This window comes from Octodon degus, unplaced genomic scaffold (assembly GCF_000260255.1).
Source record: "Octodon degus isolate 3935 unplaced genomic scaffold, OctDeg1.0 scaffold00154, whole genome shotgun sequence".
NCBI classification, from domain to species: domain Eukaryota; kingdom Metazoa; phylum Chordata; class Mammalia; order Rodentia; family Octodontidae; genus Octodon; species Octodon degus.
Window position 1 is genome coordinate 1,229,218 of NW_004524730.1, and position 23,467 is coordinate 1,252,684.

Consider the following 23,467-nt stretch of genomic DNA (forward strand, 5'->3'; position numbering starts at 1 on the left):
ATCTTGTACAGCAATTAACCACTAAGAAGAATATATGCAGTGTATTATTTGTTGAAACTGTACTTTCGATTTGATTTGAAACTGTCTCATTACTATATGTTTATCAATAAAACTTTGAAAAGAAAAAAAAATATGCATTTGTTCCCCTACACATGAGAATAACAGCTTAGCATTCAAGCCCTGAGTCTACTCCTTTTTTGAAATGAGGATTTGGGGATAAATTAGTTTCAAAAATTAAATTATGCAAGTAATACTAATGTTTACAAAAGGTTCTTCAGCAACATCTGAACATACAACCGTCAACAGATTTGAAGGTTTCTTTCCGCCAAAAATTACGATAGACAGATTGTCTGGTCTGCATCCTACATGAAAATATTCAAAATTGTCAGTGTTAAAATTGTCAGCCCCCAGTAAAAACCTGTTCAAAATAGAGTTCCCTTTCCCTCCCTTGTTACATGGATAGCCCCTAAATCCTTAAGAATCAACTGGTAAAAGTAAGATTTTTTTTTTTTTTCAGATACAGTGCCTCAATCAACTAAAGAAGCAAAGGGTCAAATAGGTCATGAGGGGATAAAAAGACTCCTTAAGCTAAAATGTCCAGGTCGTCTGGGGCAACAGGAAAGGAGTCTAGCAGCCGTAGCCCACACCACTCCAGAAGCAGTTGTCACCACTGGTACAAGAAGCATACCCATTTGTAGGGACACACGTCCTTCCTCAGGTAGCCCCCATCCCTTTGAGGTCCAGAAGAAAGGTTCAGCAAAGGGGCTGGAGAAGCCCACCTGGGAGGAGCCCACCCTGCCCCGCCCCACTGGCTTCATGTTTTCCTGCACCCCAGATGGTCCTTGGCTCGCACTTGCGTCCCTGCCGACTGCAGCCTTCCTCCACAGCCCATCTGCACCTCCCCGGGAGCCAGGAATGCTAGAAAAGGCGATTGTTCTGCTAGCTTCTACCTCGATGGCAGGACAGAAAGTCTGAAGCCCAGAGAAGGAGTTTTGCTTGCTAAATAAATGCCTAAATGCCTCTGGGCATTGGAGCACTGAAAAATCCCATTATTAGGGATTAAAAGGGTGTTTAATTTAAGAATACTTTGGAAGCAAAAATTTATGCTTCCTCCCAGCTCTGAAAAAGCCTGAAATACTATGCTACTAATTAGTAATTGTGATGGACCCAGCTGTGGAGACTAAAATTTGGGGAACTCTTTCAGATTGGTGCAATTAGGACTGTTCTTCAATGCCCCGTGCATAAAAGCTGGTGGTTTTCTGTAACAGCCTTTTTAATTGAACAATGTGCCAGAGTTTCTAATTTCTGGTAAACTAAAAGATGCTGAAAATAACTATCTGAGGAAATATAGAATGTTTTATTAAATCTTACAAAAATGATGTAAATTTAGGCTTATTACAACTGTGGAGCCAGCAGCCATACCACCCAGATTGCTCAATCTCAGAAATACTCACACTCGGGGCCCAAGGATTCTTCCTTGTGGCGGGCTGTCTGTTCTGTACTGTGTATGATGGTTAGCAGTATTCCTGCCCTCTACCCACTAGATGCCAGTAGCACACACCTCCTACCACACACCCATCTGTGACATCTAAAACTGTCCCCAGACATTGCCAAATGCCCCTGCTTGAGAACTGCTGTCCATCACCATAGCACGTTAACCATAACCCTAAGGGTGGACCACTGGGCTCCAGGACCAGAGCACACAGGCTCTCTGCCTCTACAAAGGACTCCAGCCCTCCCTTTCCAACTCTCTCCACTCCTCTCGGCTGCTCTACCCTCCTTCACTCACCTAGGGCGCTCTGGGGTAATGAGAACCTTAATAACCATAGTAGCACCCCAGCTTGAATCTAATGAGCAATCCTTGCATGGTGAGCCCAATGTGAAGCGCATGATTTCATGTAACCCTTACACCAATTCTGAACATTACATGCTATCAGCCTTGTTTTATAGAGGATAACACTAAAACTCAGACGAGTTAACTGACTTGCCTAACTTCACACAGCTGATGAGTGGCAGAGTTCACAGCCAGGTCTACCTGATGTCAGAGTTCATGTATGCTTTTACAATATCATTAAACTCTGCTGTTGCTTTTCTAAGCATTGGCTATACTCACTGGCTTTCACACGGTCAGACCTCCTCTAAAATGACTGCAGTGTTCCCTTCCCTGTGCCTCTTACTTCATTATTATGGGGGTCAGATGGTTAAGAGGAAGGAAGACCAATTTATCTGCTAGGTGAATTGAGAAAAGAAACTGAGCATGTTCAGTCCTATCTCTGGATACTAGAATATTCCCTTTAACAAAGAGCACATGGTTTGGACACCCTGCTACCACAAACGAGGGTCTATCTGGATAGGGGAAGCAAGGCTGTTATGGCTTAGTTTACTGTAGGGGCAGTAATAACAAGCCCACTTGGCTGCAAATCGAAGCCACATTACTCAGAGAGCTCTAACAGCTATAATTTAGTATTCTGATCTTCACCTGCCTCCTGGACTTTACTCTCATTTTCATTCTAGACTAGAACCTCCTCAGTACCTAGTACAAAGCGCAATGTCCTGCACGCAAGCAATAAAATCAAATGTATAAATTCCATCCTCCTCCCTTCAAACTTTCAAAAACACTGGTCAATTAACGTGTTCCTTGCATCTTCCTAATCTCCCAGCATCTTGATGGAGATTTTATAGGGCAAGAAGACTACTAATGGAAAAGTTGGGGCAGGCATTCTACACACTGAGAGATGACCATGTCTGTTTTCCCCCGTCATTCTTTCTCCCAGTTATGGTCTTCCTCTAACATTGCATTTTGTGAAGTGTTCATCTATCAAATGTTTTTAAACATTAAGAACAAAGTACCAACACTTACCAATTTTTCCAATAAGGTTATTCTGAAGATAGAGAATTTTTAAGTCCCGGCACCATTTGTCAATATGTTCTAGTCTTTCTATTTCTTGCTGATGCAAGGAAAGTTCCTCCAGGGAAAAAATTACACAGTCATTGTGTTCAGCATTCCGTCTAATAAGATCTTCTGTGACTGAAAGGAAATTTGCTGCATATTACATTTCCATCCCCATTGTTCATCATCTGGTTATTATGTTATTAATGTGTTAGATTTTATTCACAGCTCAATGGAAATTCTCCAAGCCCAAGTAATTTCCAAAAGGAAAGAGATCAGAAAAATGCTACCTTCTGCAGTTTTGCATATGATGTGAGTCAAAGGGAAGAAAGAGACAGGTCATTATCTTAAATCTTGTCAAGGCCTACATATATTTTGCTGACTGAAGAGAGTGACAGCTAAAGGCAATAGGAATGTTGGTATGGACACTTCCAGTGGCACCATATAAAAGTGATGAGATCCACTCTCTGATCTGAGACAGATTAACTTCTACAGGGAGGTACAGTCTGACTGACAGAGAACAGAAATGTGAAAACATCTCCCACTATTCTGGAAGGAAATGCCATTCTTTAATTTATTTAACCAATACTTATTAACTACAGCTTAAGAGAAAGAAAGGAATACCACAGGCCTTGGATTAAAGACTCATAAAGCAAGCAGTACTTGTTCTGTCTTCAGGAAGAATGAAAAAGCTGGTCATATTATGAGCGAAGACCAGTGCTCTCACCTTCTAATAAGAACAACGTGTTGCCCCTGGGCTTCCCAGACTCAGATGTGGGATGACAGTGACACCGGGACATAGGAGACCGTATCATGACCCACTACTGCAGCCAGGGACAGAAATCACAAGCCAACGCTGCCAAATGATAGACCTTTTGAAAGTAAAATCGGGATCAAGAGATGGAGGAAGGAGAGAAAGCAGAGAGGGAAGGGGTATCAAAGGCATTAAAGCTGTATTACATACATGTACAGATTCTCTGTGATGAACGTCATCATTATTCACTGCAAACATATACTAATAAAATGCACTGAAATCAAAGAGCAAATGACAGTGAAAAACTCCTGTACTATCCAGGGCTATTAGAAGGCTATCTGCATATTTTAGGTAAATCCACACATTTTAGGTAGAATGTGAAAATACTGCCTGTCCACCCCAGGGATAATAAAGATTCATTCATTCAGAATAAGATGATGAAAGTCACTATTAAGTTAAAGGAGGTAAGGATAAGGGACGTTCCCTTAGCATGAAAGACTAACACACACACACACACACACACACACACACACACGAGCAGCTCAACAGTCATTCAGCACAATAGGGGAGTTGCCCCACAATAGCAATTATGCAGAATTAGGACAGAGTTTTTAAAATAGAGAATTACAGGTAGCAACATAGAACTGTGACAGCACGAAATTTCCCAGTAGCCCTTTTCAGACTTCTTCTATAATAAGCCAACTGCTCTGTAGAGCACTCAAGAAACTGTTGTTACACAATACTCCTCCATCTCTAAAGGCAAACATCAACACAACAACCACAGTCTCCAGGAAGAAATGAGAGAGAACATGTACACGGTGCAAGGAGATGATAATGTTTGATAATTTTAAATGAGAAAGCCTTTTGCAGCTCTACATACAGTACTATCTAACTTAAAGCAAGTGCTTTTGGACTGTGAAAAGGCACTGTTCTACTTTAGAAATTTGTATCTCAAATAGTGCACCACACTTATGTGCACTTTTAAGAATTTAAAAATTCTTTGGAAGCATTAATACCATCATACAACTACTTCAAGTGCAGTGGTACAATACTTAGTAGATGCTAAGGTACTATATGAAACCCTGCTTTCATTTTCTTATTATTACCTATTATTAGAAATTTTCAAATAGTAAAGCACAAAACTCAGCTGGAGTCTAAGAAGTATCTGACCCTAACGGTGCTAACCAATATTTGCATGACTAGAGGAATTAGTGCTTGATGAAGGTTACTGAGGGCTCTAAGCACGGGGACATTTTATCATCATCTTTTGATGCCACCCTGGAATTCTAAGGTGGAATCAAACTAGTCAACTCAGGCTTCTTTCCTACCCCTTAACACTACTGTGCTCTCTATAATTTGAGTATTGCTAAGATCACTGCAGGACGAAAAGCAGGAGGAAAATGTTTCTGAGATATTAGGGGCCGCCCTGCTGTTCTCACTTCTACAAAGCTTTCCCAGGTACTCATCCACATTCTAGAAACTTCTATTACCAACAGTTTCATACTTATTCCTTCTGGTTTTACATCAGGTTCTTTAAGAAGCTCTATCTTTTGCAAAGAATAAACTGAGTCACTAGATTTTTATAGCAGACTTGGCAGAATTTTCAAGCATCTTGAAAGGTCTAACAGACACATTCATGAAACAGAGACTTAATAAAAATAAAGGAGTCACAAATAGGTGATGTTTGCCTTTGAAGTATATGAGCTTTCATCTTGTTACCCTATCAAATGAAACTTTTAAAACCGGAATTACGCACTGGCTCTGCCTCTTCTTACAGCACCAGACTCATCATAATGAGCACTATTAGTGGCCATATGTACCCTATAGCCCAGTGATAGTCTTAGAGAACATTGGTAGACAGTTGCTGTTTAAAATCACAGAGTGTAGCAGTGACAGAAGCAGAGAGAACATGTGGTGTTACCAGAGGCAGAAACAATCGGTGTTGTTAGGGAAGGAAGGTCAAAAGAGACTTCATGGAGGACAAGCCTGGGCTGAATCCTGAAGCAGGAGTAGATGTTTTCCAGATAGTCTAATGAGTAGAGGGCATCATAGGCTACCTTTGATGATAGAATGTGCTGGCCAGCTTCTCCTCAAAACTGCAAGTTAATTCCTCTAGCTGCTGGGAGCTCTGCCAGCAGCCAACCCCAGCTGCCTACTTCTTTCAGAGTTGTCTAGACTAAAGGCCACACCTCATTCCAGGGCATATCCTTTCCTAGGTAAGATCATTTACAATGACTGGCTGACTGATGTGGGCCTGTAGAAGTTTAGGCCTTCACCCAATTTGGGCAAGTCACAAGGTCCTTTTCAAGTTTAGATCTCCTGAGATTGGTTATGCGAGGCCTCTGTTAAAATGAACCTCTGCCCAAGTCCCCCTCTGTCTAATCTTGCCTTCTTCCCTATTGATTCCCAACTGAAGGAGCTTTTCTGTTTCATTTCCTACATGCTGATCTCTGTCTAAAAATCTAAATCATGGAGAGCCCAGCTGGAAGAGTTGATACCACCAGAAGTGGTCCAAGAAAACAGATGCTAGTCGGGATTCGTAGTTGGACTCAAGTCTGCAGCTGAACTGGCAGGGTAGACATCGTTATTGTCATGTGGGGGGGGACTCAGAGAGTGCTTAGCCAGATGTAGCTGTGCAAATGCTAACACCTTCATTGCTGTTGAGCAGAGATGGGATATCAACTGAAGGAACACTCTAGTGAGAGTATCAGGTATTACAGAAGTTAAAGGACAGTTGTATTGGGTGGCCAACACACTTGATAAGGAAAGGCTGAGATGCTACTTGGCTATCAAAAGTGAAGTGTTTTATTTACCCTTACAGATTCTTACAGGAGCGAGAAAATACTGTTTGCATATGAGGTCTGATTTATTTCACTTATGAGTGTGGTCTCTAGTCGCATCCATTTATCTATAAAACCTTTGAATTTATCTTTTTTTATAGCAGACTAATACTCTATTGTGTAAAAATACCGCAACTTTTTTATCCATTCCTCAGTTGATTGGTATTTGGGTTGTTTTCAAGATTTAGCCATGAGAAATTGCATACTGGTACAACACATACTGTGAAAGGGAAAAAATCTGTTCAAAGGGAAGAAGCAGCCAGGATGAGGGGAAGGAGAGGAGGAGGGAAAGGGGAAAGAGATATATTTATGTATGTACGCAGGATGGCTTGGATAATTGTTGTACTGCTGTTTTCTCCTGGACTACTGAGGGGAGCATCTGATGTTTAATTTTTTTTCTTGTCCTTCTAAATTTCTTACAATATTTTTCTTTGTTTTCTTAATTTATTTCTTTTTTAAAACAGATATCGCATGCTTGTTGGTAATCTGAACAACTAATTTCAAGACATTATATAATACAAAAAGGAAAAGAAAGAAAGAAAGAAAAAAAAAACAACTAAGCTGGGCCAGCTATGACGGTGCATACCTTTAATTTTAGCACTTTGGGAAGAATTCAGAAAGATCCTAAATTCAAGCCCAGTCTGGATAATTTAGGGACTTAGTGAGACATTATCAAAAACTATATTTCTAGAGGGCTTGAAATATATCTTCGTAGGCCAGGGAGATGGCTCAGTGGAATAAGTGCTTCCCTGGCAAGTGCAAGGGCCGGAGTTCAATCCCCAGTTCCAAAAAAAAGGAAAAAAAAAAAAAAAAAAAGAAAGAAAGAAAGATATCTTTGTGAGAGAGCCCTGGGTTAAATCCCCAGTACTCCCCTCCCCTCAAAAAAACTAAGTGTGAAACCAGAAGAATGCACTGATAGCAGAGAAAAAATGCTTCAGGGGCCAGCCAGATAGCTCAGCACATTAAAGTGCCTGCCTAGGCAGACATAGGGACTGCATTCTACCTGAAGCATGTCATACCGGCCCCACCCACGGGGTGCTGAAAAGACAATTGAGACTGGGCATGGTGGCGTGTGCCTGTAATCCCAGCACTTGGGAGGCCCTGAACAGGAGGATCACTAAGAGTCTGATCTACGCAGTGAGATCCTGTAGACTCTGTAGTAAACACATTTGAAAGAAAGAAAGAAAGAAAGAAAGAAAGAAAGAAAGAAAGGAAATGAGAGGAAAGGAAATGTTTCATTTTGAAACTAGAGGGTAGAGAAAGCTGAGGAGTAGACCAGACATAATCATAGCAGTAGCAGAAAATTTTGATTCTGGACATGATAAAATCATAGGATAGAATTTGTCCTATCTGATGAAAATAACTTAAATTTCAGACTAAATGCATGAAAGTAACTTTTTGAAACACTAGATATCAGAAAATCAAATGGAAAGTTCATATTTTGAACAGAATGTTAAAAACAAAACCAGAATATCCAGGTATATGGGATGCAGCTAAAAGGCGATGTGGAAGGGTGCAGATAGCACTGAACGCTAATGAAAAAAGAAAGGACAGATCACAGCATCAGCCTCCACCCTGAGAAACTAGGAAAAAGAATAAATAGAAGAAAAATTAGCAGAAGAAAGTAAATGATAAAGATTATAACATAAATCAAATAACTAAATAGCCAAAAACAGAAAAAGTCACAATCTAGGAAAATGCAATTGGTAAACTTCTACCCAGACCTAACAATAAAAAAGAAAAAAAGACACTAAATATCAATATTAGGAATTAAAAAGTTGTCTTCTACTGTGTCTTCCATTGACAATAAAAGGACAATGTAGAAATGATGCAAATAATTTGATGACAATAAATTCAAGAACTTGTATAAAATGGGTAAATCCTTAAAAAATGTAAAACTGCCAAAGTTTAGTCAGGGATATGGATAAGATGAAGAGCCCTCTACCTTCTACAGTAATTGGATATATAGTTCTAAATCTTCCCCAAAGAAAACTTTGGCACACATATCTCCAGTTAAATCCTATGAAGTATTTTAAAAAATAGGGCTGGAGAGATAGCTAAAGGTCAGGTAGAGAGCTCAGTAGAATAAGTGCTTGCCTGGCAAGCGCAAGGTCCTGAGTTTAATTCCCAGTACCTCAAAATAAATAACTAAATAAATAAATTAAAATTAAAATAACAATAACAATATTTGTGTACACATGTAGGGCTTCTAGACATCTGAGGAAATCTTACCAAGTAACAGGCCATCTATAGCAAAGCACAAAGGAGACAGACTCACAAAAGTGGAAAGAACTACTCTTTCCACCTGAATCTTTTAAAGGTATCAACCTTGCCTTGGACTTAGCATGGTGGAATATGGGATCCAGACCATCTTTAAGGGTTTGGTTTCCAGTCCCTCCTCAGTCCCCTCATCTAAACGTGGACAGTGACAGCAACTCATCCTTCCCTTAAGAGGTTACTAGGAAGCCTAACAAAAGAACACCTGTAAAGCATCGTAACCTGGCTTGGCACACGCTGGATACTCGTGGGATAAGTGGCTATTATGTTCCTGCTGCCAGGACCTTCCAAAGTCTGCTCTCTCCTTCTCGAGCCCTTATATGGCCAAGTCCTGCCCAGGAATAAAATCCTGTGGTTCCCCAACTGCTCTTTAGTGAACTGAAATGTTAGTTTTCTAATCTCTCAGCACATTCTCTAAAGCCTGTGTGATCTGGTCCCAGGCTACCCCTCCATCCCTTCTTCCTGTCATTCACCTGGGCTCCAGGCAGTTACAGCGGCCACCAAGGGCTCCTGTGCGTCTTCTCCACTGCCTCCTTTCCAGACAACACTGCTTCCAGAGAGACGCCTCAGCTGCCCCTGGGCGTCAAGGCCGGCCTCCCCTCTCAGCAGGCCTCAATCAGGGCGTTTGCACTTGTCTTCCCGGCCCAGAAGGTGGCCACCCTGCCTTATTTACCACTCCCCTGCCATCCCTGCTTCAGGACAGACACTCTAAGCCTGATAAATCGACGATTTAATAAATGAAAATAGAGGCGATTCAGAGAAAGAACAAGGGGTAAGCCATAAAGAAAGGAAAGATGAGTAACAGCTCCAAGAGGAAATACCAGTTCCTGGTTAAGAATGAGGCTATAATATTCAAATAACGGAACTTAACAACAACAAAAAAAAAAAGGTGGGGATAGAGATGAATGTCCATTTTGTATCTGTGTATTCAAAGTGTTTAGGGTAGAAATATAGTTACATTCTCTTAATGAATAGAGGAATTTGTTCTAATGGTGTTTGTAAATAGGATATCACGTCTTCATCTTGTACAGCAATTAACCAGTAGGACGGATGTATGCAATGTGTTAATTATTGAAACTGTCCTACCCAAAAATAAATAAATAAATAAATAAATAAAGCATATTTCCTTTAAAACAAGAAAAGAATGAGGTTTTAGGATTTACAAATCCCTCCCTCCTCCTCCGTCCTCGCCAGGGGGTCAGCAATTCCAGGTCAGAAACCCCATCGCCAGCGCAGTATCTTGCTGAAAATAACATTAACTAGGGCACTCTTACAACCAGTGACTAGGAAGGGCTGTACAAAACTGCTGTGCGTGGAGGCTGCACCGACTGCGCCTGCAAAGAAGAGCCCCCGCTTCCTTCTGGGGCTGGGGAAGCTGGGGCAGCTGGGGCCTGCAGGTGAAGGCGTGCGCTGAGGCACAGAGGTCGCGGGTGGGCCCGAGCTCCGCCCCACCGCCAGAGCCCACGGCCTCCCTGCAGGGGCGGCGCGGCGCGGCGCGGCGCGGGGCAGGGAGAGCGCAGGCCACGGAGCTGGGCGCGCCCGCCGCCGCCTCTCGCCCGAAGCCCAGGGCCTCTCTTCCCCTGCCTCCCGCGCCCTCTCGCAAGGAGAACCAGGCCTCTCCCCGAAGGCGAGGCTGCAGGAGGGCGGGGGGCCGCGGGCAGGGTGGTCGCGGCTGGCAGCGAGGGCCCCCTGGGACCCGGCACGAAGCCCGGGACGGGATGAGGAGCACGGGTGGGGTCGCTTACTCCGGCCCATGGCACTCCTCCTGTTCGCTGCCCCTGGAAGCCGACCCAGAACCCGGGACTTCCTTCACCCTGTAAGGCTACTCTTCCGCGCTTCGGCTTCGGAAGCCGGGAGTCATGGCAACGGGGACTCTACGGTGGCCGCGCAGGGCCAGGCCACACCGCATTTTCTGCCGTCAGGGAGAAAACTCAGGTCAGATTCTGGAGAGGGACTGCGAGTCATTCCCAGTCCAAACTTAGTCCCCCTCGGTGTCCCCACTCTAGGTCTCTAGGTCTTCCACAGACTGCTTGCCTCGCCCCTGATCAATCTGTTCTCCAGGCTGAATGAAGGATCCTAGGGCACTCTTCCGGTAGAGCTCGGCCGCCTAGGTGTGCCCAGGGCGGCCGTTTTTTTTTTTTTTTTTTTCCTTCTATTTTATGTAAAACGTCCAGAACCGAGAGATTTGGATTTGGCCTCCACTCTGTTTTCTAGTTGTATGACCTTAAACTTCGTTGGCCTCTATTTCCATATATGTAAGATAAATAGTATCGAAGCCTCAAAGGAGCATTGCAAATTCTAATGGAACAATATGAGTGAATAAGAGACACATTTTTAAAAAGCTCAACCTGAAAAAAATAAAATAAAATAAAAATAAAAAATAAAAAGCTCAGCATGAAAGTTGTCATTGTTTTATTTCAACTTGCCACCCAATACCAACCCCCTGCTGGTTGGTAAAATTTCTAAAGCAACATTATTATGTAATCCAAACTTTCTTGCTCTCTACCCCATTTAGAAGGAGAGAAAGCATAATTGTAAAGGGTTAACAGAGTTTTGTGCCTTAACTGTAGAAAATTATAAAAACCCCTTGTGCTTCCTGTTATCTACTCTAAGAAATATATTCTCCCTTTCAGCTCAAGGCTGTTCAACAATAAATAACTGTTCCTTGTCGCCAAGGCAGCAAGCTAACACAAACTCCCTCTCCAACCATCTCCTATAACGTAGTCAGCTTAAGATATATCTTATAAAAATATACACTTATCACTAAGCTGTAAAAGACCTTTTAGTTATAAACAGTTTACAGCTGTGTCATATAAATGTAGTTTCTGTTGTTCTGTACTAGCTAACAAATTTGCTTACCAAACTAGATGTTATTTCTGCTATAAATACCCCCCTGCTACCTATGTTCGGGACCCATCAGCCTTCTCCTGCGTGAGAAGTGGCTGATGCACCTGAGCTCAATAAATGAAAGGCTCTATTCAGATTTCTATCTGGTTGATCTGGTTCCTATGCAGAGTTGCCCCATAACATTAATGTGTGAAAGACACAACCTCCCATCCTACTTACAGTAAACACCAGAGTGTGGGCTCTGGGGGCTACGTTTGCATCTTAAAGAGAGAATGATAGAGCAATGTGGAGGGCAAAGAAAGGCATTAATAGCTGTTAAGCATTTGGTGTTCCCTATTATCCGGCTTTGCCAGATGGAGACAGGCAGACAGGAATAAAGACAGACAGGAAGGAGTAAAGGAGCAGTGGGGACACTGATCAGTTTAGCAGTGAGAAAACAGAGGGATCTTTGGACAGTAAATCCAAGAGAGTGGATCAAGCTAACAACCTTAAAGGCCAAAAAAAATTGAGTGAAAGTAGCAGGAGAAACAATTGTTGTTCCAGTAAGATTTCTGACAGCTCTCCATGTAAGTCTACATCCGTTGCTTCCACGCAAACATTGGGGTCTCCTCATTTTCCTGTTTTTAAATTAAGGACAGTGGATTAAGCATTGTGAGCTATGGCACTGGAAATAGGTTTGTGACAATGTGGTACTGAATAGATGAATCCAACTTTCGTGTGGCAAGTGGTGTGTTTCCACAGGAGGACAGTGTGAGCAACCTCCTGGGCCTGGCTCTCAGAGGTCTGAGCAGTGGTGCCTGAGGACGTGCATGGGACATACAAATGTGAAGAGTTCAGGAAAGTTTAGCAGATATGCCTGTGCTTGAACTTGTCTATGCTGACAGCAAAGGACTTATGGGGGGTAAAAAGGATCTAGCTTCTGGCAGGTAGCTGGTACCACGGGATATTTCAAGTACAGAGTTCTTGGGCCGGCCAAATAGCTCAGCGGATTAAAATGCCTGCAAGCTGGCACAGGGGCCAGTTCGATCCCCAGGCCTGCTGTGCCAGCCCCGCCCCCATGGTGCACTGAGACAGCAATTGAGACTGGGCGTGGTGGTGCACCCCTGTAATGCCAGCACCTGGGAGGTTCTGAATAGGAGAATCACTACAAGTCTGATCTAGTAGTAAGACCTTGAACACCCAGTAGACCCTTCCCTAAAATACAGAAAAAAATCAAATCAAATCAAGTACAGAGTTCAGTTTTTAAACTGACAGAGGCATGAGAGAGGGCTCAGTATGAAGAATCTCAGTGTCAGGATCAGTCTCAGACTGTAGAAAACTTCAGGAAAAATGGCAACTCAGGTGTCTGACGTGTTAGCTCCTGTCATTACCATTAGACCTGCTTGCTCCATAATTCTCAGCCCCACTCTTCAATTCTCTAGTTGTCAAAAGGCTGCTGTGTTTTGAACATTTCTGCCTTTTTCAAAATTCATATTGAAACTTAACTCCTAATGTAATGATCTTAAGAGGTGAGGAACTTGAGGCCATGTTTGAGCTATCAGAGCAGATTAGATGCTCTGAAAATATGTTTGACAGAAGGAGTTAGCCCTTGCTCACCCATTATATCCCTTCTACCATCTGGAGACACAAATTCCTTTCTGCTCCAGGACTCAGTGGCAACATGCCATCTTGGAAATTGGAGACTGTGTTCTCGGCAGATGCCTTGATCCTGGACATCCAGGACTATGAGAAATGAACTTCTGATCTTTATAAATTCCCTAGGCTCAGGTATTGTGTTATATAAACACAAGGAGACTAGAAGAGGGCCTTGAAATTTTTCTGTGACCCTTAATATCTATAGAACTTAGGTACTTGTTCATCAGTAGCGAGAAAACGGTAATGAAATTGTCATTCTATTGGGTAAAATCTTTAAGTTCCTTTTAAGCACTGTGTGTCGAACACAGACCATATGCTTTGCACCTGCTAATTCAATCTCACGGCAGCTGTCAGAGGAAAGTCATATTATCAGCATGTTACTTTGAGGAAATAGGAGTCCACTGGAGTTATGTTCTTTAGAGAAAAGAAAGCCAAGGTTTAATGCCCAAATCTGACTTTTATGCTGTGTCATTTTCCAGACCAAGAGCTACTTGAAAGCAGGAAGGATTTTTTTTAAATTGTTTGATCATTTGTTTTTTCCCAGCCCTAACTCCCTAGCTCTCAGCAAAAGTCCTAAGACTTATTAAATAGATGCTGAACAATGAAATGGACCAGTGGAGAACGCAGTCTCTCCTAGAGCTTGATCTCAGGAAACAAGAACCATGTCTCATGGCTCCAGGAGACTCACTGTAGAAGAGGTCCAATTGTAAGGGGATCTAGCAGGCTACTCAGAAAAGGAGTCACCTTCCTCTGGCTCCTGCACACTTCCTCATTGTCAGAATTTTTCACTAAAATCTTGACTACAAGCTACATCTACGGCAGGGTTGTGACAGATTGTCCTGCCACACGAGTTGTGAAGAAAAACAACCTTGCGTGGTAAAGCAGAGAATCCAGGAATATCTTCTCTGCTGTCTGCTACAGACCAGACTGGACTGGATAGACTGTGTCCTTTCTCAACCCAACATCACAGTCACTGTGTCTCTCGAAAACAGAGGTCCTGTGAGGCATAAAGGATGTGTGTACGACATGCTGTGATTATTTTAGCCCATTGACAATGGCGGAAATTGAGAAATAAATCACAAGGTTCAGCTTTGGGTATAGTCAAGATTGTTTCCCTCAAAGTGAATGAAATTGTCTAAAAAGTCTGATGTGTGTCTGTTTATGCAAGGAATTCTTCCAAATAGACTGGTTTCTTTGGCTCCTGGGAATATAACCAGATGAACAGTGCTTCCTGGGCAAACTGCTGCAATGTTTTGTGTCTCCAAAGTAAGAATAAATCTCAGAGAGGGATTTTTAAAATTCTAGTCACAAAAAATAGTGCTCCTACTTCTTTTGTGCTGCATAAGCTCCAGAAACAGTGACCTAGAAAGCAGTGTGGATCTGCTCATTGTCATTGTTGCGTATAAATTGGTATTGTTGTGACGGATAAATGATATCTTGAACTTTAATCTCATATCAAAAGAGTTTCTTCATTGAAGCTGTGTAACAACTAAATCAAGCTCCCAAATTTATTGGCATCTTTACAACTTCAGTTCCTCTTTGTCCCTTCTCACTTTTCTCCCTTCACTCCCATCCTCCCTTCTTTCTCTCCGTATACCCGATCTGTGATGAGTGATCAACAGCACACATAAAACCCATTGTAACCCACTTGACAGTGGGATAACTTCATTTAAAAAAACAAAACAAGGTAAGCTCTGTAAATGGTGACCCTAAAAAGTGGATGATGTCATCATCATATTTTTGCAAATGATGAAATTCAGTCTGCTTTATCCCAATTCAATGAAAAGAAATCTGAGCAAATCAAGCCTAAATGCTATGCCAGCTTCCAGGGAAATGAGAGGAGAAATGCGTTATTTAGGTTTGGTTATTGCGTCAACCTGAGCATTGATTTCTTCATCCTAGAAGTCTACAGACAGGAAATGAGAGGGAAAGTATGGTAATACATCTATAGGATTGTCTGGGTCTTCTCTGGCTGTATCTACGTCTATGAATTTGTGCTACTGAATAAGAATTTCCGAAACACTTGAGTAATTAAATGGAAATAGGAAAATTTGTTTCAAAATCAAGAGTAAAATTATTTTTAGATGATTACCTGAATTTATTCTATCTTTGGTCCATCTCCATTAGCTTATTACAGACAAAGGTGACATTTTAAGAAGGACTCTTACTAATTTGAACATAATCTTAGGACATTAGGCAGAATGTCCCGCTGTATCACTGAGGGCTCAAACACAGGGCTCTTAAGCAAATTATTTCTTTGTTAACTTCACTGTGTCTCAGTTTCTTCATCTGTAAAGGAAGAAAAAATAAAAGTTTTTACTAGATTGGACTTTAACAAGGTTGAAAAGACATGGGAAATAATGTTTGCCCATAATCAGCACTCTATACATCTCTGTTCAAGATATGAAAGTTTTAAAACATGGTAAATATTTATACATAGTCCTCCCAGTAGAAAGATTGAGCCTTTTCTTCACCTCTTGAATCTGTACATGCTTTCTACTACTACAGCTTAATAACATACAAGCTGAGTAGTCTGTAACACTTGTAGAGCTGGCTTACAGGAATTCTTTGTAGTTTCCTCATTTCTGAACACTGGATTTCAGTGTCCTGAGGCATCTGACGTAGAAATCTGACTACTCTGAGGCCACCATACTGACAAGCCAAGTGCAGGTGACACCTTGCAGGCCCCACATTTCAGGTATCCTCTGGCCAGAATCCAAACCCATGAGTGATGCTCTCTTGTACCTTGCAAACCAACTCATCCACCAGTGGAATATTACTGAATACTCCCTGGCCTCTATCCATGTCATGTGGGACAGAAGAATCATCCAGCCAGTCCCTACCAGAATTCCTGATCCACAAGAGCATGAAATATATTCCAATACAGTACTCGTTTTAAATTTTTGGCTAGCATTGGTACACTATGCTCAGACCTTGACATTGTCATAAAGACAGTCTTATTCATAGCAAGTGTCAAATGCATGCAGCGTTCAAGAGTGAAATGATTTTCTTTCCCTATCACCTGAGCTTTGCTTGGATGGGCACCCAACATAACCTCTTCTTTCCAGATCTCCTGACCTGTGTCCTTATTTTGCCCCACCCTCAGGTTTCTCTATCCTCAAGATTCTGTCTCACCAGTGTTCTTGGGGCTAGGGGAGTCCTCTGCTGCTTCTAACTCATCTATAACCTCAGTGAGAAGACACTAGGCCTTCAAATTGCTTGCAGTGGTGAGTGTCTAACACAACATAAAATCTTGCTTATGTTGATTTGTCTCTCATACAGTTACTTTTCAGGTAAGTGTTTGCTGTATTTTGGTACTCAACACCTTTCCTTTTGGTATAGCCAGAAATCAATGTCAGGGACTACTTTTTCCACTATAGATGCTTAAGCAGCCCTACAGTTATTCTCCAATCCCTGGGAAAAAATGGAGGAGGCACATAACCTAAATTTGCTCCTATGGGCCTTCTCTGAAGCGAGGACCTGTGATCAGAGACTTTAGAGGAGGACACTGCCATGGCGTCCAAGCTAGATTTCTTCACCATTGGTTGCTATGATTCCTGTAGCCAGATACTTGGCACTCCATGAAACCTCCAGTTCCTGCCCACTGCAAATTCTTCTGCCTGTACTGCAGCTCATTAAAGCTAACTGCAACACTTTAGATTTCCCTCATTTCTCACACCAACTTCAAGTTTGAAAGTGATGTCCAAAACCCATCTTCAGTTTCTAAAATTTGCTGGAATCACTGAAAGCTGTCAGATTCACATTAGCAGTTTCCAACAGAGAAAGGCTGCAGATGAAGGTCCATCAAAGGAAGAGACCCAGCGCAGAGTCCAGAAGCTTCTGTTACTCTCCTCCCATGGAGCTATGGTGCATTTCTTTCCTAGCAGCAATGTGTGACCATACATACAGAGTGCTGTTCTTCTCACCAGAAAAGCTTACCTGAGCTTTGGTGTCTAGACATTTTCCTGGGCTTTCATCACATGGATGTGATTGGTTGATTGATTGATTTCCCATGTGGATCTTACTCTGTAGATCAACGGGCACCATGTCACCAGGAGCCCCTACCTCTACCCCAATTATAATGTTAGTGTTTCTTGTGTACAGCCCTCACTGTGGGTACAGTAAACTCCTGCTTTAAACCACATTATTAGATGAATGACTATGACCCAGAAACACAGACACTTGAGATTACTTTCTAGAAGCTGAGGACAAATGCTTGGCCTTCTTGTTGGCCAAATTCATGTTCTTTATTATATCAACTCAAGATTCCTGTTACTTATATGAGCTCTCCCATATTATTCCTATATTTTTAGTTCTGTTGCAGAGTCATCGTCATTGTTAGCATCAAAGAAGCATCACACCTATCATGTAGATGCCTTGTATACTAAATGATCCTCTGTTCAAGATGAGAAGGAAGAGCAAGCCAAAAGAGCAAAGGAGCAGAAAGCCTAGTCTTACCGTGTCACCACTCACAGACTTGCCCCTCAGTATACCGTCCCACAGAATGAGGAAGGGGTGTTCAGTTTATCCTTGGTTGCTTAATTTCCATCAGATTGCATGATTTTGTCATTTTCTGGCACTTCCTAAGAGACAAGTGATAGCAGGTGCTCAAGGCCTCCAAGAATTATGAGAAAAAAATCATCTACTAATTTAATTTTCTCTGAGAAATTAATAAATAAGAGTTCATGCAGTTTCAGCATTAGAAAACTTGGGGCCAGCTCCTAGAAAATCTGGGGTCCATATGATCATTATTTGATATATTCAGATAGGGACAGGAGTAAACAAAATCTACAAAAATTAAAATGGTATCTGTAAAATCATTAGTCCTTCCTAATATAATCTGCACGGATAGGGTTGAAATGAGGCCCGTGAGGGAATTACAAGTAACTGCCAATTTCGCTAATGATAATAAGTTTATTTTAATTGCTAATATATTCCTAATTACTCTAATTTTAAAATGTTTACTTCAGTGTCAATCATCTTCCTTGATTTACGTTTTTTGTGAAAAGACTTTGTCATCTCAATCAATCCCTCTTGAGTTTAGTGGCAGCTGCTGAATGTGACCTCACCTTCATTGTCACTCAATTCTGCTGGGCACCATTTGACCTAAGGAAAAGGCCTTGAGCACAAATTTTTCAGAATGCATAGCTACCCATTTCCCTTTAGAGAGAAGTTACATTTTCAAGGCTTGGATATGGAGGATGACATCATCTATTTCAAACACTTTTTCATGTTATCTTTCATTTTTATTGCAAACTGCAACTTAAAAATTTGATAAATAATATTTATACATATGTGCAAGGTATCATACAATGATTTAATCCATGCATAAAATGTGTAATGATCAATCATGAATATGTATCTGAATGAATATACTGGGCCTGTGTTTATGTATCCAAACAATTGTGTTTCAAGGGAGTGACGCACTTAGTATAAAGATTCCTCACATGGATGGGTATGAGGGTCTCATCAATCCATGACCCAATGGTTTTCTTCCAGCAAACAGTATTAAGCTCCTGGGGCTGGAGATAGAGACCGAGAATGAAAGGATTTTATCCATTCTAGACATTCTATAGGCATGGGGAGGGGTTACAAACAAGCAAAACAACAACAACAAAAAGCACTACCTAAGATTTCAGATAACAATTTGGAAATGAAAGGAAAATGGGGGGATAGGATAAATGTGGAGCAGCACACTTTTTGTTGTGAGGGTGAACCATCTGATAGCATCTCTGAGGAGGTGGCACTTGGGGTGGGAGTGAAGAATGATAAGGAGACAGCCTGGGAAAGCTCTTGGAGAAATACTGGACTGCTAGTGGTAGAGGTACAGAGGCTGGCTTGTAGGGCCAGGGGAGCAAGGAGGTTTGGAAGGAGACTGTGTTATTCCAGAAGTGAAGGGGAAGTTCACATGGTTTGGAGCTGCTCTGTCCTGCTTCACGTGCTGCAGACAGCTTAGGCTGCCATGTAGAAAATAAAGCATGGCAATTAGGGTGAGGGAAGCCTGAGTAGAGGGAGCAATGGGAAGGTTCTGGAGTGGATAGCAAGGTGGGCTATGAGTGTGCAAGACGAGGGAAAGGACAGTAGTAATGGGCAGAAGTGGATGTGCTGAGGCCATTTTGGGAGGAAGAGACCCAAGAGCATACTGATAAAGAAAGGAGAAGGAGCTACGATTTCTTCTACTTTCTTGCTGATTATGTGTACTAAAAGGATGACTGAAGGGAAAGAAAGGAGGAAGTATAGACTTGAACGGTTTTAAAATCCCGATTTGGTAACTGTTAAATTAATAATGTCTACTTCTGTGCTCTTGTCAGCTCTTATACTGCTGTTCTTACTCACAGCACTGAGAACATCAGAGCTCTTAGTTATCCAACCACTCCCCTATCACTTGAATGATGAACTTTATCAGGACAGAAATCATGTTGTTTCTATTTTTGCTTCCCCAGAACCTTCCACAGTGCCTCATTCACCAAACATATTGAGTAAATCAAGAAATGTTTGCTGAGTGAATAATTTTAGAAAAGAATACTTGAGTCTACTTTTAGTTCTAGAAGATAGAATTTGGTATAAATCACAGATAGATAGATAGATAGATAGATAGATAGATAGATAGATAGAGATAATCTGTTTGCACATAGGCCAGACATGCTCTGGTGTTTCCTTTCAGTACCTGCTAAGTTAGTGATTAATATATCATGTTGGAAATGATTCACTCATTCATTCAACAAGGTTGTGTCATATCTAAGATGTGAAAGAAAAAGTAACTCATCATTATGAGCATCCCATGTGCCAAGCACTCTTCTAAAGACAGAGACAGCTGCCCTGCAAGCACTTGCACTCTGAAAGTATCACTGTCACCCTGCTACAACCAGGGAGTCTTTTACTTATCAAACCTTGCTGGTGCCAGACAGTTCCACAGTCCCAGAATGAGGGCTGCCTCACTTCCTGTATCCTGGGTAGGGGAGCCAGAGCTGTGCTGAGCTCCCACTAGGTGCTGGAACCTTCTGTGGCATTCTCCTGTTCAACGCTCACCTGGATCAGGTGGTCGTGTTGATGTCCCTGTTTTATAGATGAGGGGACAGAAGCCTAGAAGACAAGTGGCTTGCCAGAGCTAGACAACCTCGGGCCTGAACTCAGCTCTGTCTGACTTGATGCTTAAGCTCTTAGGGGACAATGCTGCCTTGTTTTCTACATATACCTGAAAACCTGTGTAAAGGTTCAGTCTCAAAAGGGAGCTGTCTTCTAGGAAATATATGGTTTTCTTTATGTTTCTGAGGATATTTAAACCAGGTATAAATCACATAGGATAATACATTAAACTTCATAGTTTATCTCATTAAGACCTATAAGCAACATAAAAATGCAACGTCCTAGTATCTACTTCATAAACACACACATTTCAAGTTCTTTGTTTCCCTAATTCTTGAGGTAGTACAAATAAGTTTTGGTTCTAATCTGGGTCCAAATTTGTTACTAGTTATGTTGGTTTGGAAAAGTGACTCAACTTCTTCAATCCTGTATATTCTCATGTAGTGAATGAAAACAGTATTATTTCCAAGTTAGATTTTAAAAGTGCCTAACACTACAGTTAGATATACTAGATTCTAAGGGCTGCCCAAATAGCTCAGTGGATTAAAGCCCCTGCAAGCAGACAAAAGGGCGAGGGGTTTGATCCCTGACCTGCCATGAGGGCCCAGCCCCCGGAGTGCACGGAGATGACAATTGAGACTGGACATGGTGGTGAGTGCCTATAATCTTAGCACTTGGGAAGCTGAAAACAGGAGGATTTCTGAGTCCCATCTAAGCAGTGAGACCCTGTAGATCCTGTCCCAAATAATAAAAAAAGATATATTAGATTCTATATTTGTTAATTCCTTTTTCTTTCACATCTTAGACATGACCCAAGCTTGTAATCTAGACATCTAGTTATCTTTGGAGGATTGTTGGGAATTCAGTGTAGAAAATATTTCTTCCCTTTGCCTGCTCATTGTCCTTTTCTGTCTTCTTTAGCAATAGTACCCTGGATTTTCACTGAGGAGCTTCTCATGTTTTGGAACAGTGACCCCACCTACAGGCTCTAGTACAACACCCAAGGTTTGGCCTATGAGAACTTTGGCCTTCTCCATCCCAAGCATTCAGTTCATGGCTAAACACATGACCCATGCTGGGCCAACAAATAGAACTAAGACAATCAAAGAGCGTTATTAGCCTAAGACTATTCTAGAAGTCCTAGAGACACTTTTACTTCTATAGAGGTTTCTGGAAGCTCTCCAGTCGCTGCAGGAAGGGAGCTTAAGTAAGAGTGAAGCCAACACATGGGAAAGAAGAAAAAAGATGATGCGAGGCCCATAGGGACATGGCATGCCCATCTGGATCACATGGAACACGAAAGTCGATGCTGAAAGTGGAACTTACATACATACAAAATATTTATTTTTCTATTTCTCAGTCAGACAGCACTTACTTGCAACTGAGAGAACTCTTTAATATATTTTAGGTTACTTATGTTAAAAATACTGTGTAAAGCTTATAGCTACTTACTCTAAAATATGCAATCAAACTGAGAGGGTTTGTTCTAATTTCCTTGGAATTTTATTTCAGGATAATTTAAAATGACGTAGATTATTGCTGCTATCTTTTGGCTCTGGATCAAAAAGTCCACTTCATGTTCTTCTGTATATGCTATGAGGAGATGTCCATCCCCTAGTAATGTGAATGAAGGAGCAGCACACAGGGTCCAGGATGTAGAGTTATTCTTTCATTGTTCTTCTGGCTCTCTCTGATAAGTTGTGAGACCTTAGGCAAGTCTTTGAATAGCACTTTATCTCCTCTGCAACGTGAGATGATGATAATGAAGCCTAGCATAACAGCCACAGACATGAGGATACTTTAACAGAGGTGTAAAAGTCAAGAATCACTTACAAAAGATGGTCACTCTAATTTGTACTTGAAATGCAAATGACTTAGAGCTTTACAACTAGAGGTCTGCTAGCAAAACTTGGCCATCAGAAGTATGAAAGTGAATCTTGACGTCAATTTGATTGGGGGGACAGGTGCTGAGAAGAGTGGTGAAACACTTCTGGATGCATCGGGGTGGATTGCAGGGAGGTGATGCTAAGTACTGTACCTGGCCCCAGCCCTTCCTCTCTGGTGGTTTCACCTTGCTTTCTACTTCCTTGCTGGTTTGAGTTGAGCAGGTTTGCTCTATCACACCCTCTACCACACTTTTTTTTTTTTTTTTTTTTTTTTTTTTTTGCCTTGGAGACATCTGACCATGGAATGAATGCTCAGAGACCCTAAGTCAAAACAAAATTCTACTTCCTTCCTAGTTGTGTAAATAAAATATTTTGTCCAGCAATAGAATGGTGACTAATACAAAAATCATCAGGGTTCTCTTTTCTCTGTTTTTATTTACTTTGAATATTAAGAGATACAGATCCACTACACTATGTCAACAGAACAAAGATTTAGAAGAAAAACAGTTAGCAATATCACCCAGCAATTAATACCACACTCTGCAAATAGATACAATGAACAGTTTTCACATATTTTCAATTTTTATGTTCATTCCTACATACTCCATTTCCTTTTGATTTTATAGAAATCTGAATATATTATACATATTACTCTAAAAGGTGCTTTGTAAAGCTCACTGTGCTTCATGGCCACCATCTATGACAATAGCGATATTATTCCTATTTACAAAACTCTTCAGTGTGCATTATACATTACTGGAGCATTTTAAGTCCAATTCTAATTTTTAGATATTTAGAAAATCTAGCCTTTAAGTTTTAGATTTAAAAAAACTGTAAAGGGGTGGCAAAATGTTCCTATGTTTTTATGTTCATTTTGATTAGTTATTAACACCTTAGAGTAGTATATTCTATTGTTAAAACTAGAGAATTTTTGACACATTTTTTATTATTAATTTTATTGAGAAACATATAGCAATGAGACAGTTTCAAAACCAATTAATAGGACAGTTTCAATAATTAATACATTGCATATTGTTGTCTTCATAATGGTTATTCATAGTACAAGATTCAGACATGATATCCTGTCCAAATACTATTAGTACAAATGTTTCTTCTCACTGAATTAAGAGAAAGTACCTGTACATCTATCCTATTTTGTATATACAGATACAAAATGGTCCTTCATTTATATTCCCTTTTTTGTTTCATTTTGTCAGACGTGGGTATTCCATTGCCATTTAAACATTGTAGG

The 23,467-nt window shown here is 41.2% G+C and overlaps 1 protein-coding gene across 2 annotated transcripts in view; it reads right to left on the reverse strand.

Annotated features, from left to right (window-relative positions):
* Lrrc6 (leucine rich repeat containing 6) overlaps window positions 1-10,597 on the reverse strand; it is a 128,938-nt gene extending 118,341 nt beyond the window's left edge. The window contains exons 1-2 of one of the 2 annotated variants that reach the window (XM_023702601.1): window positions 10,507-10,597; window positions 2,861-3,028 (exon numbers count right to left, since the gene is read on the reverse strand). In XM_023702601.1, coding sequence (XP_023558369.1) covers window positions 2,861-3,028; window positions 10,507-10,516 — 178 coding nt within the window. In that variant the 5' untranslated portion in view covers window positions 10,517-10,597. The remainder of the gene's footprint in view (window positions 1-2,860; window positions 3,029-10,506) is intronic. The other variant, XM_023702602.1, reaches the window with a different exon arrangement.
* Between the last annotated feature and the right edge of the window lie 12,870 nt (window positions 10,598-23,467).